This window comes from Lethenteron reissneri, chromosome 58 (assembly GCF_015708825.2).
Source record: "Lethenteron reissneri isolate LAM-NWPU_2019-01 chromosome 58, ASM1570882v1, whole genome shotgun sequence".
Classification (NCBI taxonomy): Eukaryota; Metazoa; Chordata; class Hyperoartia; order Petromyzontiformes; family Petromyzontidae; genus Lethenteron; species Lethenteron reissneri.
Genome location: NC_083836.1, coordinates 465,355 through 481,907, shown reverse-complemented (window position 1 = coordinate 481,907; position 16,553 = coordinate 465,355). Strand labels below are relative to the sequence as shown.

General features: G+C 56.2%; 1 protein-coding gene across 1 annotated transcript; it reads left to right on the top strand.

The window, feature by feature from the left end:
• The first annotated feature begins 2,595 nt into the window (after nucleotides 1-2,595).
• LOC133357549 (ankyrin repeat domain-containing protein 42-like) lies at nucleotides 2,596-15,837 on the top strand. The gene is made up of 12 exons (XM_061575525.1): nucleotides 2,596-3,141; nucleotides 4,674-4,864; nucleotides 6,255-6,362; nucleotides 6,722-6,841; nucleotides 7,811-7,946; nucleotides 8,397-8,600; nucleotides 9,700-9,825; nucleotides 10,438-10,543; nucleotides 11,363-11,511; nucleotides 12,351-12,477; nucleotides 13,204-13,357; nucleotides 14,088-15,837. The coding sequence occupies exons 1-12, from the start codon at nucleotides 3,102-3,104 to the stop codon at nucleotides 14,181-14,183; spliced, it is 1,557 nt and encodes a 518-aa protein (XP_061431509.1). The 5' UTR covers nucleotides 2,596-3,101; the 3' UTR covers nucleotides 14,184-15,837.
• The last annotated feature ends 716 nt before the right edge of the window (nucleotides 15,838-16,553 follow it).

Below are 16,553 nucleotides of genomic sequence, written 5' to 3'. Positions count from 1 at the left end.
GCCACGGGTCGACTGACCGAGATGACCGAGATGACTGGTTGATGCACCAGCTGTGCCCCCTACTGTGCCAACTTGCTGTGCTTTAGCCACCCGGCGCTCCGCTCGTTGTTGTGAGCGTCGCTCCTCCGCACTCCGTTGTTGTTGGAGGGCGACTGCCTCCAACTGCCCAGTAGCGTCCTTCACGAGCCTCCTCCACAGAGGTCGATCTTGACACCGCTGGTACCAGTCATCGGCAAGTCCACTCAGCTCCACGTTCTCCTGTACCGCATCACTCCATCTCTTTTCCAGCCCATGTCGTGCAAGGTTTAGCCCAGTCTGGGCTGCCAAACAAAAGCTGTTTGGGCATGCGGTGGCTGGACATGCGGGTTACATGACCCAGCCAACACAGCCTTGCCTGCCGGAGGAGCTCACTAATGGGAATGTTTCGATTTAAAGCTTTCGTGACTGCAGGGATTCATCTTCTTGGTTCTTTCGGTAAAGTCACGTAGAAGGGAAGTAATAAAATAATAAAAATAAAACATAATAAAACAATTCTCACGACGTTTCGGCCACAACGCAAGCAGCCGGCTGCTTGCGTTTCACAAGAATAGATAAGGGAGGGCATGACTGTGGCTGAAAAGACCCGAAGCTTCGTGCAGAGCGACAGACCAGGTAGCTTCCACACATCATTGTGCAGCCGATGAAAAGATAATACCGCCTGACTGATTAGGAGTGAGACCTCTGCTGCCCAGGTATGGGAAACGCTCCCCTCTCTCCACAACTGCTCTATCACCAATGGGGAATTGAGGGGGTGCAGTGTTTGGTGGCACAAAATACCCAGGCAGTTGCTTAGTTTTGGTGGGGCTGATGGTAAGACCCCAACTCTTAGTGGCACACTCCAGGTTCAGTAGCAGCGCCTCCAACTCCTCCTCTGAGTGAGCAGCAATCACTAGATCATCAACATACTTAACATGGTTGTCCAATAGGGAGCTATCCCTCGACCGCAACCAGGCATCGATCAGCCTCCCGTTATATCTGTACCAGATGGAAATTCATCCGGTACAGCCATGGAAAGCTTCTCTAACTACGTCGTCAAAGATTATGTTAAATAATATGGGAGCCAGAGGACATTCCTGTCGCACCCCAAGGTGTACAGGGAAAGGCTCTGACTCCCGGCCACGTAGTTTCACCCGGGCCCGCTCACCATCATGAAGGTCCTTAATGATCGTGAGCAGAGGGTCAGGGACTCCGAAAGCGCGAAGAACTACCCAGAGCCCAGGCCTACTGATGGTATCATAGGCCTTGACCAGGTCAATAAAGCAGAGATGTAGGTCTTCACACACACTAACATACACACTAACACACACACTAATAAAGATAAAGATCCCCCGTATAGCCTTAACAGACTAGTGGCAAGTGCTGTTAGCGAGCATCTATAAAGGCCGGAACGGCACACGAGGGGTGGGTGGCCAGCACCACGCCCGACTGCCTTTGTCTCCCAGTGGCGATGTTTACACACCGCACCAGGTACTCATATCAGGCTGAGTCGACCTAGGGGAGGCCCGGGACCCGTTCAGATAATCGTGACTGGTGTTGGACGTGAGCGGGAATCGAACCCGGGTCGCCAGGTTCATAACGCAGCGTAGCGCTAACCACTGCACTACCGCTCCCCAAACACACAGACACACGCAGACACACACACACACACAGACACACACATACACACACACACGCAGACACACACACATACAGACACACGCAGACACACACACACAGACACACACACAGACACACACACAGACACACACACTACCGCTCCCCAAACACACAGACACACACACAGACACACACACACATACACAGAGACACACACACACATACACACACACACCACCGCTCCCCACACACACATACACAGATACACACAGACACACACACACAGACACACACACACAGACACACACACACAGACACACATACACACACACACCACCGCTCCCCACACCCACAGACACACACACACACAGATACACACAGACACACACACACAGAGACACACATACACACACACAGACACACACACACACACAGATACACACAGACACACAGAGACACACACACACAGACACACACACACCACCGCTCCCCACACACACAGACACACACACACAGATACACACAGACACACAGAGACACACCACACACAGACACACACACACCACCGCTCCCCACACACACAGACACACACACACAGACACACACACACAGACAGACACACACAGACGCACACACACAGACACACACACACAGACACACACACACAGACACACACACACAGACACACACACACACAGATACACACAGACACACACACACAGACACACACATACACACACACACCACCGCTCCCCACACACATACAGACACACAGAGACACACACACAGAGACACACACACAGACACACACACAGATACACACAGACACACACACACACAGACACACACATACACACACACAGACACACAGAAACACACACAAACCCCCGCTCCCTACACACACAGACACACACACACACAGACACACACACACAGACGCACACACACAGACACACACACACAGACACACACACACAGACACACAAAGACACACACACACAGACACACACACACCACCGCTCCCCACACACACAGACACACACACACAGACGCACACACACAGACACACACACACAGACACACACACACAGACACACACACACAGACACACAGAGACACACACACACAGACACACACACACAGACACACACACACCACCGCTCCCCACACACTAACACACACTCGCGCTGTTGCTCTCTGGCAGTCTCCCTGGCGGCTGTTGCCATGGCGCCCGCGTGTTGTGACGTGACCGCTTCCCACACCTCCCTCGGCTTCCCTCTTTCTCTCCTCATCATCATCACCGCCTCTCTCCTCGCCTCCCTCACCGCCTCTCATCCTCACCCCCCTCACCGCCTCTCTCCTCTCATCCTCTCCTCCCTCACCGCCTCTCATCCTCACCCCCCTCACCGTCTCTCTCCTCTCATCCCCGCCTCCCTCACCTCCCTCAGCGCCTCTCTCCCGCCCTCATGCCGACAGAGTGTTCAGACAACGCCAGCGTGAGCTCCGGTACTCACCACCTCACCACCTCACTCACTCACTCACCCACACCCCACTCACCCACTCACTCACCTCACTCACCCACACACCCACTCACCCACTCACTCACCTCACTCACCCACACACCCACTCACCCACTCACTCACCTCACTCACCCACACACCCACTCACCCACACATCCACACACCCACTCACTCTCCCACACACCCACTCACCCACTCACCCACACACCCACTCACCCAACACACCCACTCACCCACGCACCCACTCACCCAACACACCCACTCACGCACACACCCACTCACCCACACATCCACACACCCACTCACTCTCCCACACACCCACTCACCCACTCACCCACACACCCACTCACCCAACACACCCACTCACGCACACACCCACTCACGCACACCCCCACTCACCCACACACCCACTCACCCAACACCCCACTCACGCACACACCCACTCACCCACTCATCCACACACCCACTCACGCACACCCCCACTCACCCACTCATCCACACACCCACTCACGCACACCCCCACTCACCCACACACCCACTCACCCACACACCCACTCACTCGCACACCCACTCACCCACACACCCACTCACCCACACACCTGCTCACCCACACACCCACTCACTCGCACACCCACTCACCCACACACCCACACACCCACTCACCCACACACGCACACACCCACTCACCCACTCACGCACACACCCACTCACGCACACACCCACTCACCCACTCACGCACACACCCACTCACCCACACACCCACTCACGCACACACCCACTCACGCACACCCCCACCCACACACCCACTCGCCCACACACCCACCCACTCACACACCCCGCTCACCCACACACCCACTCACGCACACACCCACTCACCCACACACCTGCTCACCCACACACCCACTCACTCGCACACCCACTCACCCACACACCCACACACCCACTCACCCACACACGCACACACCCACTCACCCACTCACGCACACACCCACTCACGCACACACCCACTCACCCACTCACGCACACACCCACTCACCCACACACCCACACACCCACTCACGCACACACCCGCTCACCCACACACCCACACACCCACACACCCACTCACTCACACACCCGCTCACCCACACACCCACTCACGCACACACGCACTCACTCACACACCCGCTCACCCACACACCCACTCATCCAACACACCCACTCACGCACACACCCGCTCACCCACACACCCACACACCCACACACCCACTCACTCACACACCCGCTCACCCACACACCCACACACCCACTCACACACCCGCTCACCCACACACCCACTCATCCAACACACCCACTCACGCACACACCGTCCCTCCTGTGTGCACCTCAATCCACGCGTGCGCCGACACGGACTTCCGATGAGCACGGTTGCCTACGTACGGTGCGAAAGAAGTTCAACATACAAACAGCAGCTGTACGTACTCGTGCTCCCCCACCCTGCCCTCTTGCCTTGCTGCCCCCCCCTCTGCCCCCTCCCAGCCCCCGTGGAGCCCCGCTACGTGGAGCCCGGCCACGTGGAGCCCCGCTACGCGAGCGTGCAAGATGCGGTCCGTGCCGGGGACGCGCCCGCCCTGGAGCTGCTGCACCGGCGCGGAGCGAGCCTCTCCCAGGCGGACGCCCTGCACGGCATGAGCCCCCTGCACTGGGCTGCACATGCGGGGAGCCTGGAGGTGCGGGGCTCCCACATCGATGTCTGACCAACAAGCGGACACACACAGCGCCTGCGGCCACGGTTGTCCGTCTAGTCCGCTCAGGTTGCCCGGTGCTATGGCGAGCGGATCCCCATCGGAAGGAGGTCACACACGGGTTCCTAGTGGGCTCTGTCCAGTGTTCATTTTCAGAGTGGGGGGGGGAGGCCACTTTCCCCGATAAGACATCGTCAGCGTGAGGACCGTCACGCATTTTAAACCACTGTTGGGTTTGACAGCACGGCCACGACCACGATGGTGGGAGGGGGCTTTCACTTTTGTGTCTTGTCGGGAGCCGGACGTCAGGGGCCACAAGAAAGGCCACCAGCGCCTTGCAATGGAGAACACTGGCTTAGCCCATCATCCCTCCGGGGTCGATACAATAAAATACTGCTTAACATGGAAGTCAAAGGTGGTTGTCCTATGGATAGACTCGCCCTCGCCATAGGATCGTGGATTTCCCATGATGAGATCTACACGTCTGTAAGCAGATGAGCTCCAATGCCTAATTCCTCATTTGAGCAGCAAAGCACTTCGACTTTGTCTGGGAATCAGCGCGTCTGTTCGGGCGGCAGGAATTGGTTTGTACCGAGACGTGATAGCGGTATCGTGTCCATCTTTATTGCAGTAAACTGCACCGTGTTGATACACCTGGACTGACTGAGATATATGTTTCAGGGTTTTCCTATGAAACAAATGTGTCAATCCTATTAATACAACTGCAGTATTTACCAGGGCGACCTTGCAGCTTCGAACCGCGAACATGTGCGACAAGCGGCGAGCCGTGTTGGTGCGGTGCGAGCACTGGCTGTGTGTGTGTGTGGAGTGGTAGTGTGTGTGTGTGTGGGGAGCGGTAGTGTGTGTGTACTGGATGTGTGTGCACTGTGTGTGTATGTGCATTGGATGTCTGTGTGTGTGCACTAGCTGTGTGTGTGCACTGTGTGTGTGCACTGTGTGTGTGTGTGTGCACTAGCTGTGTGTGTGTGTACTGGATGTGTGTGTGCACTGTGTGTGTGTGCAATGTGTGTGTGTACTGTGTGTGTGTGTGCAATGTGTGTGTGTACTGTGTGTGTGTGTGTGCACTGTGTGTGTGTGGGGAGTGGTAGTGTGTGTGTGTGGGGAGCGGTAGTGTGTGTGTACTGGATGTGTGTGTGTGTGCACTGTGTGTGTGTGCAATGTGTGTGTGTACTGGATGTGTGTGTGCACTGTGTGTGTGTGGGGAGTGGTAGTGTGTGTGTGTGGGGAGCGGTAGTGTGTGTGTGCTGGATGTGTGTGTGCACTGTGTGTGTACTGTGTGTGTGTGTGTGCACTGTGTGTGTGTGCAATGTGTGTGTGTACTGTGTGTGTGTGTGCAATGTGTGTGTGTGTGTAGTGCATGCACTGGCTGCTGTGGCACGGAGCTGACCCAGAGGCGACCGCCGGCCGTGGCTGGACCGCGCTCCACGTGGCGGCTCTGCGTGGGCAGCACGCGTGCGCCCAGGTGAGATGGGGGGGGGGGGCACTGGGGTTAAACTAAAACTATTACACCTTTTATATTTTACCAGGCCAAGTACACTGAGCTGTGTAGCTCTTCTTCAGAGGCCACATGGCTATCACAACTGATAGCTCAACGAAGTGGCTTATCATGTGGAAATGTATAGAGCAGTAGCCAAATATTGTCAACGTGTGATGTTGATTATTACGTGGGGGGGGACCGGAGGACCCGGAGAAAAATCCACGCGACCACGGGGAGAGAGAGAGAGACACCCAAACTCTAAACATGCAGCAGCACTCGTCGGGGTCGGAATGTAGCCGACGAGAGAGTTCACGTCTCGCCACCGCCGCCTTGTCGCCCCGCAGGCGCTGCTGGCGAGCGGGGCCGACGTGTCCCGAGCGGACGCCCGCGGCTGCACGGCCGCCCACCTCTCGGCGGGGCACGGCCACTCCTTCACGCTGCTCACGCTCCTCCGCGCCGGCGCCGTGAGTCGTCCCGGGGCCACGACACCGCCCGTGGCCACTCACCGCGGATGCTTCGGTTCCAAGTTAGAATCAAAGCGATCGGCCACTTGTCCCAATGGCGGATCGAGTGAAACTTTCACGGGGATTGGGGTGGGGGGAGACGGTCCTGAAACGTGGTGGATCACCGCACACACAAACGTTGTTTGTGAAACTCACTTCCCGCGGGCATCGAGGAGCCGTCCCCTGGCTCGCCAGGAGAAGGCGTTGACTCCACCTCTCCCGTCTGTATGGGATATTTCCCCCTCGCACGCGTGGGGTTTCTCCGGGTGCTCCGGTTTCCCTCCCACATGTAAACACCTTCATATATAGAGGACCGCAGTGCTTGGGCAATTGTTGGTGCCTGCTCACCGTGTGCTTACTGCTGCTGCTGCTGCCTTCCCGCTCGGCTGTCCTTCCTCCCCCTGGCGCCTCTTGGAGTCATGCTAATGTCTATTGCATTTCGTGTATTTATCAGAATCAGAATATGTATTTATATTGGAGGTATCCGATGAGCTTTGAAGCTCTTTCTTCACAGATGGCCAATAGGGGCACGGGGTAAGAACGTTGCAACAACAAACGGCATGAAAACACGAAAGTCAAACAAATCACCGAAACACAAATAAAAGTCAACAATCCCCATCATAGCAGGCAAAGCCCACTGAGCTATTAACTTATTTTTCAGAAAGCGACTTGGCCATCACAAACCACAGCTCAACAAAGTGGCTCATGACGTGGAACTTTATAGCAGTAAACACAATCTAAATATTCAATATCCCAGGGCCTGGAGAGCAGCCTCTAAACCCCCCTGCACTGACCCGGCCCTCACCTGCCCATGACCCCCCCTCCTCACCCCCCCCCCCCACTCAACCGCCCCGCCCCCCCCGCCCCCCACTCAACCGCCCCCCCCCCCCCACTCAACCGCCCCCCACTCAACCGCCCCCCCCCACTCAGGACGCGAGCGCCCCGGATGCACGCGGCTGGGGCCCCGCTCACTGCGCCGCCTTCCACGGGCGACTCGGCTGCCTGCAGCTGCTGGTGCGATGGGGGGCGCGCCTCGACGACACTGACTCCGCTGGGAACACGGCCGGTACGGCGAGCGGGGGGGGGGGGGGACACGGGCGGGGGGGGGGGCACGGGGCACGGGCAAGACGCGACGAGACGGTGACGAGAGGGAGACGAGGGGAGAGAGGGATACAATACACGGGGAGACACGGGGAGACACGCGGAGAGGGTGGCTAAGCAGAGACAAGGGGAGACACGGGGAGACACGCGGAGAGGGTGGGTAGGGGGAGACACGCGGAGAGGGTGGCTTGGGGGAGACACGGGGGACACGGGGAGAGGGTGGCTAGGGGGAGACGCGGGGAGAGATCCACGACACACTGGAGGAGTGGTCGCCTGTCATTGCTCCACCAGCCATCAACCAGCACAGCATAATGACCTCTTGACCTCGACCATCTCTCAAGTTTGACCGGAGTTGACTCCCTCCCTCCCCCCGCCCCACCCCTCTCTCCTCTCCCTGCCACGCCCCTCCCCCCAGCTCACCTGGCCGCCGCCGAGGGCCACGTGCCGTGCCTGCGCTTCACGCTGAGCGCCGGCCCCGCGGGGGCCACGGCGGCGCTGGGCGCCCGCAACGACCACGGGGAGACCCCGGAGGACGCGGCGCGGAGGCACCGCCGCGCGGCCGCCGTGGAGGTGGCGCGGGCTGCCAGGACGCGGCCCCCCCCGGGGGGGCCCGATGAGGGTGCGTGTCCAGTTTGAGGGGCGGGGGAGGGGGGCCACGGGCGGTGGCGACCGGTGGGTATAATAAATCCATCTGTGTGGCACAAACGCCCCCGCGGGGGTGGAGGGATGCTGGGGGTTGCCACCTGCCCGGGTTTGACTCGGGCGCTCCTTTGGGAAGTTGGCATGTGTTTGTTTGGGGCGCCGCGGTGGCTAGGAGATGTTAACTACCTCGCCTGGTGTACAGGAGGTCGTGGGTTTGATCCCGACACTGATGCCTGCTGCTGTGTATTTGGGTTTGCGTGTCTTTCCCTGTGTTCGCGTGGATTTTTCTCCAGGCCCTCCACATTTAGAATCAACATCACGCGTTTAGAGTATTTGACTGCGATACATTTCCACGTCATGATAAGCCACTTCGTTGAGCTAACATTTGTAATAGCCAGGTCGCTTTTGGAAAAGAGCTACACAGCTCAGTGGACTTTACCTGGTAGAATACAAATTGTTCGAGTTTTAAATAGTTTAGTTTGGGTGACAGCAGCAATTGATTTGTATCGAGATTTGGTGACACATGTTGCTGTGTTTAAGTGTATTACAGGATACCGCAGCACAGATTTCAACGCACAATTCAGAAAGACTGCACTCAATATCTGTTCTGAAAATGAAGCCAGTAGGGTGACGAGTCAAACATGTCTGTGTTTAAACGCAGAGAAACAGAACGGAGTTGGACTTAATAACTGAATATGCGTTTACCCATAATGCTCCACAATAGCGTGTAATGAGTTTGCCAGATGGCTGAACGAGCGGCTCACGATCTAAAGGTCGCGAGTTCATCCCCTCGTCAGGGGGTTCACTCAGCCCATCATCTCTCTGGGGTCGATGAAAATTATTCACACATTGCGCGAAAGCTAAGAGCGGTTGCCCAATGGATAGATTCGCCCCCGGTCACAGGAATGTGGAATTTCCGCCACTGTCTCGGGGTTCTATAAACAGATGACCACCAATGGCTCAATGTATGTATGTTGAACTTCTATCGCACCGTCCGCTCATGTGATCAGGAAATCACTTTGGCGTTGATACCCGCATCTGTTCTATCGCTGTCTGGTCCATCGCACCCCCACCAGATCTGGCGTTCCCTGCGCACGTGGCGGCCTACGCGGGAGACCTGGAGTCGCTGCGTCGCCTCGTCGAGTCGGGGGTCATCACGGTCAATGAGCGCGACGGCGGAGGGGGCACCCCCCTCCACAAGGGTGAGGGGGGGAGGGAGACGAGGCCCAAAACGCCAAGCGACTAGCAACAAACAGCACCGTTGACGTCGTAACAGACAGACGTCCGTGGGAGGGCCCGTACGAAGGGAAACTCACTGCATCAGTGTATTAGTATCGGGTAGCCCAGTCTCACGTGGGTTGGCATCGTCTCACTTATGGTCGGCATGAACCCACTTGGTCTAGCAGTCTCCCCTGGTCTGGCATTGCCTCACTTGGGCTGCAATTCTCTCACCTTAGTTGGCAGTCTCATACTCACCCTGAGTGCCTGTGCTGTGTTCAGCTTCAGTTTGTGTGGTGAGTGGCGCTGGTCTAGCGGTGAGCTCGCTGTGCTACGACTCCGGCTACGACCCATGTTCGATTCCCGCTCACGGCCAACACCAGTGACAATTATTTGAACCGATCCTGGGCCTCCAGTAGGTCGACTCAGCCTCAAATGAGTACCTGGTGTGGTGTGTAAACATCGCCACTAGGGAGACAAAGGCGTTGGCCACCCACCCCCTCGTGTGCCGTGCCGGCCGTTAATAGGTGCTGCTCGCTAACAGCACTTTCCCCAACAGTCTGTTAAGACTATGCGGGGGATCTTTGTTTTTGCAGCTGCAGGACAGGGTCACCTCGACTGCCTCCAGTGGCTGCTGCAGGCCGGAGCGAACGCGCACGCACGCAACGACGCAGGCGAAACCCCCCGTGACACGGCCAAGAGGTGACACGGGGGGTTTGCTGTGGGTGGGGGTGCTGGGGGGGGGGGGTGCTGAGTTGGGGTGAAGGAGGAGGGGGCGACGGGGGCAGTGGCTGAGGAGCAGGGCAAGGATGGATGGGGGCAATAATCTGGGTCCACATTTGCGCGACCTTCGCGGGGGTGAGGCTTTGGCCTGACCTTTCATCTGTCGTGACCTCGGCCTCCCAAACCGCTCGGCTCTCCCAATTCGCGACCTCACTGCAAAGCTGTCAATCCAAGTGGTTTACCCCGTATTCTTGTACAGAGAAATTGAGTTTTCAGGTCCATACGGTGTACAGACGCTTCAATACGGGAAACATTTTTTCGTATATTTGTTTGTGTTTCTCCCTTGTGATGGGACTTTGTAGGATGAACGTTGATATTTATAAGGGCACGGGGTGACCAGTAACGTCGAAATTGGTCTGTCATAAGTAGGGCACTGATAAGGGGTTGACAGGTATGCGACCATAGCGTGCGTTTAGAGTGTTTGGATACTATACTATAAATGTCCACGTGATGATAAGCCACTGCGTTGAGCTATCATTTGTGGCCAGGTCACTTCTGCAAAAGAGCTATGAAGCTCAGTGGGCCTCACCTGGCAAAATAAAAATAGTTCATAGTTAGTTACCCTGCGGACTTTTCACTTCTTCCTTCACCGCTCAGCTCCACAGCCCGCCCCACCACCGGCCCCCCTGCCCCTCACCCCCTCCGTGGCGCACTCCTCGCAGGTTCGCTCAGCTCCACTGCTCGCCCCACCACCGGCCCCCCCTGCCCCTCACCCCCTCCGTGGCGCACTCCTCGCAGGTTCGCTCAGCTGGCGGCCGTGAGACTCCTGGCGGCCGGGCGGATCGACTCGGACTCGGACTCCTCGGAAGGAGAGGCAGCGCCGGCCGGCGCCATGGACCGCTCCGACGCTCCGACGCCCTCCGCCGAGCAGCGCAGAGCGGCACGAAGTGAGCACCGGGGAGCGCCCACTCCGCGGTGTTTATTAAACTATTAACACTATTGTTGTTTTTATCTCAGCAGGTAAGGCCCACTGAGAGCTGTATAGATATTTTTCAGAAGAGACCTGGCTATCACAAATTATAGGTCAACGAAGTGGATTATCACGTGGACATTTATAGCAGCCAAATACTCTGAACGCGTGATGTTGCTTCTAAATGTGGAGGGAAAAACCAGAGGACCCAGAGACAAATCCACGAGACCACGGGGAGAACATGCAAAATCCAAATATACAGGCGCCAGTGTCAGGGTCGGGATCGAACCCACGACCTCCTGTACACCAGGCAAGTGAGTTAACATCTTGCCAGGGCAGGGTTATTTACAGATCCTCTTTAACCCTTTTTTCCACACACGGCTGGTTTTCCACCGACTCTTTGCCATGCTAAGCTGGAACCGAACCCTGATGCGCTGGTGGTCTAGCAAGGAAGGTATCAGAATCTGGTTGGGGGCCGAGCAAGGCCAGGGATGATACCACTTCCCACTTCCCTCTTCACACACACACCCAGGTGTTTTGGCTTTATTGACTCGCTCAACAGACTATTGGGGCACCACGCCGAGCCGCCTGTGTCTCCCCAGTGGTAATGTTTACACACCGCACGAGGTACTCATTTGAGACCGAGTTGACCTAGGGGAGGCCCAGGCCCGGTTCAAATAGTCATCACTGGTGTTGGCCGTGAGCGGGAATCAAACTCGGGTTGCTCAGTTCGCAGCGCAGCGCGCTAACCGCTACACCCCCGCTCCCCACGATACACACCCCCACACACGTGCGTGCGTGTGTGTGCGTGCGTAGGACGCGCGCAGGCCCGGGTTGCGGAGCTGGAGCGGCTCCTGGGCATCGCGAGGAGCAACGCGAAGCAGCTGGGCGGCGTCGTGCAGGAGGACGAGCAGCGGCGCGGGGAGCAGCGCCGGCTCGAGCGGTGAGAGCGCCGGAAACCCCGGGGGGGGGGGGGGGCTCCCCCGCATGCCTCCACCCCTCCCCCCCACCGCAACCCTACAACACCAGGGCCCTCCACTGCACAACCGAGCTACAACTAAGCGAATTTTATTTTGCCAGGTAAGGCCCACTGAGCTGTATAGCTCCTTTTCAGAAGCGACCTGGCTGTCACAAATGACAGCTGAACGAAGTGGCTCGTCATCATGCAGAAAGTGTCTAGCAGCTAAATATTCTGAAAGCGTGCTGTTTATTCTAAATGTGGAGGGAAAAACTGGAGAACCTGGAGAGAAATCCACTCGACCACAGGGGGAGAGACACGCAAACTCTAAATATACAGCAGGCACCAGGGCCGGGATCAAACCCACGGCCTCCTGTATACCAGGCGAGGTAGTTAACATCTCACCACCAGCTGCGTCCTCGCGGTGTGCTGACTGACATTGCGCGCACGTAAACGCAACATTTGCCCTGCACTTTGCCCCATCTTGGCCAGGGGTTGTTTTTTTACGCTGCATAAGCCGTGCCACTTGATACGGGCCAAGGGGTGGGGTTACCTCAGTAGTGGGCGGGGCACTCGCTTTGTGAGCGGGGCTAGTGGTCGAGTGGGCAGGGCCACGTAGAAGTGGGCGGCGCCGATGGAGGAGAGCTGGTTCTCGGGGGCCTGCCAGCTCTGAGCGGGCTTAGCCTTGCGGTGTGACCGGGCGGACCGCAGGGAGGCGCAGGAGCTACGAGCACAACTGGAGTACGAGCGTCTGCGGCGCGAGGAGCTGGAGCGGCTCCTGGACGAGTCGCGTGGCCAGACTGAGCATCTCGGACGTCTGGTTGAGGAGCTGCAGGGACCCCCGCACGGCCCTCCTCCGGAGCCGGTGAGACTGGGTGGGGTGCCGCTGTACGGCGAGCGGCCGGTGCTTCTCTGGGACGGCGCTTTCCGCTGGTGGGCTTGTAAATTGACTTCATCCCTTTTTTGGCCCTTCGAGGGCACTGCCCCGCGAGATTGCGAATTCAATCTGGTGGCACCGTCCGTTGTTCGACGACGATGGGCGGGCGGCGGTCGACCGACGTGCTCCATCGTTCGGCTCTGGAGGCGCAGGCGGAACTGCCCTTTAGTCTCCGCTCGCGGGATCTACCGACACATAGCAGTGGTGCGACTCGCCACACTTGCGCTGCGGGTAGCGCAATCGCGGAGGGCAGGGCTCGACAGCCGGGGGAGGATTCACGAGTGAGGGTCTGCGAGAGGATATCGGCGACATGCGACGAGAACTCGGGCTCCGTTCGAGATCTCCCTTCGCGTGGTTGGATCAATAGGAATCGCGCCACAAGCGTGTGCTGGGACTTATTTTGACAGCTTCTGAGCCCCAATTGGTGTCGAAATGGCCGCGGTTAGCACGGGCCTCAGTCGCCCTCTCAGTCACCCTTCACGTCACCCTCCCTGTCACCCTCTCAGCCCGTGGGGCCCGATGCAGTTCCGCCTGCGTCTTTGACAGCCACTTCACCGGGCGTGCGATCTCGGCAGGCGTCGCGGGCCACTGCTGTGTGACCCACGTTCATCTCCCTTCCCTCGCCGTGTTGGCCTGCCCCCCTCCCCCCCACCTGAAGGTCATGGGAGAAGGGAGGGCCCGGAGTGCGAAGAACAAGAACTCAAAGAGAAGACAGGAGGTGGAAGGGAGGTTCGTCAGGCGGCTGCCCCAGTGAGGGGTGGGCACTGCACACCCGCTGCTGCAAACTCCTCTTCATCCCCACCCTTCACATGAGAGTATGTATGTTCAAATTCATTCGCACCGTACATAGCCAACCGTGCTAATCGGAGGTGCAGGGGAAGGACAACAAACTAAACACAAAAAGCAGTTTTAAAGAAATTAATTTTCAATCTAGATTTAAAAGTGCATAGCTCCAGTGGCTTCCTAATATCGGAAGAGCGTTCCAGACGGCCGCAGAAGTGCATCTGAAAGTACAATGCAGTGACCGTCTTTATTCGATATCCAGCAATAAGCCACTGCGAGGATGACTGGAGTTCGTGTGACGGTTCGTGTTCCTTGACGAGATCAACGAGGTATCGTGGTTCATTTGTGCCAAGCACTTTGTGTGTATTATTTGGTTCTTTCGGTAAAGCCACGTAGATAGGAAAATAATAAAATTATTACGACGTTTCGATTGCAACACAAGCAATCATCATCAAGTGAAAAAATATTTTCTCCTGCCTCGGCAGCTCTCTCGCTATATTTTTTTCACCTGATGACGATTGCTTGTGTTGCGATCGAAACGTCGTGATGATTTTATTATTTTTCCATCTACTCGGCTTTACCAAAAGACCCAAAGAATATTAATTCCTGCAGTCACGAAAGCTTTAAGTCAACTTTGTGTGTAATGAATGCGACTTCATAATGTACTCGTTCGGCAACCAGGAGTCGATACAGATCGGCGAGCACTGGACAGACACGGTCGGATCTTGCAGTGCCCGTCACAAGTGCCGGCAGCGCGGGTCGCGGTGTCGTCGGTGATTCCGAATATGGCGGTACATGTTTTACCACCTGCGGCCAGAAATTTAAACTACTCAACTAAAACTAAACTATTTTCTATTTTACCAGGTAAGGCCCACTGAGCTATATAGCTCTTTTTCAGAAGTGATCTGGCCACAAATGATAACTAAACGAAGTGGCTGATCATGTGGACATTTATAGCAGCCAAATTTATAGCATCCAAATGCCACAGGGAGAACACGCAAACTCCACATGGGCAGCAGGCATCAGGGTAGGGATCGAACCCACGACCTCCTACATACCAGGCGAGGGAGTTGACATCTTGTCACCGTGGCGCACCCCCGTGGCAGTCGCCAACTTTTCATTGTCCCCCGACGTTGTTCAGCCAGAAACATCCACGCGGTGAAGAGGGTTCCCACACGAACAGCGAGAGGTTGTGGTCTCCGGCCTCCGCCAATGTAAATGTCACAAGCGTGGAAATGGTTCGCTTGGCATTCTCAACGCCTTTTCATTGCAAGCTTGAGAGTGTGCATGCATTCACTTTGTCGTTAACTCACTCGCTCGCTGTTCCATCTGTCTATAAGGAGGAACGGTTCATGGAATTACCCGTCTCTTATAATAACCTTGCTCTATTCAATAATTTGTGTTAACTATTTAGTACAACTTCAATAATACTGTTTGAGTTTGTTGTTGTTTGTGCTGCAAGTGCAGCAGTAGCATCACCAGATAATTTGTGAGTAAGTATTCAAACAAAAAGCTAAAGGAGCACACTCACCAAGGAGACAAAATCGCACCGTGTGGCTATTCTGACAACCGAAATGTAAAAGATGATCCTTTTTCAATAAAGTTTATTTTGTCATTGTTTGTTTCATCGTTGTGTCCGTCGTGTTTTATTCGTCTCCACCGCGTGGCTGATGCTGCTGTAGAGCAACAGCTGTGGGGTTGACATTGAGGTGGTCGGGCCAGATGAGTATGTCAGGAGTAGCGGAGTGGTAAACCATCGCTGTGATGAGTGAGATGATGGATGAGATGATGGGTGAGATGATGAGTGAGATGGTGGGTGAGATGATGGGTGAGATGGTGGGTGAGATGGTGAGTAAGATAATAGGTGAAGTGATGGGTGAGATGGTGGGTGAGATGATGGATGAGATGGTGGGTGAGATGGTGGGTGAGATGATGGATGAGACAGTGATAAAGTAGTTTGAAGGACATCTCAGTGATAAAGTAGATTGAAGGACATCTCAGTGATAAAGTAGATCGAAGGACATGACAGTTGCACTGTCAAGGTGACCTCAATCTGGGCGACCTGGAAGGACGGCCTTTACCTGTCGACTTTGAGCCCTGAGAGCCAATAAGCCACGAGTTGTGTAGGCCATGCTACTCCACCAGGGCCCAACGGGTCCTTGCTTGCACAAGGGCCCGTGCCAACCACTGTAGCCACAGCTTTACCAACACAGGAGAGTGTTGATATACAGCTCACTGCTTGTTTATGTAGCTCACTGCTTATAACCATGCGATGCCTGAGGGAGACATCGCAGCGAGACACTCCGCGCTAAGCACGGCGTGGTTATCTGCTCGCTTGACC

Excerpts from the sequence above, each read along its gene's own strand:
- LOC133357549 (XM_061575525.1), top strand. The coding sequence starts at position 3,102 with ATGCCGACAGAGTGTTCAGACAACGCCAGCGTGAGCTCCG. Across the intron at positions 10,544-11,362 it reads CCCCGTGACACGGCCAAGAG|GTTCGCTCAGCTGGCGGCCG; the intron begins GTGACACGGGGG and ends CACTCCTCGCAG. Across the intron at positions 13,358-14,087 it reads ACGGCCCTCCTCCGGAGCCG|GTCATGGGAGAAGGGAGGGC; the intron begins GTGAGACTGGGT and ends CCCCACCTGAAG.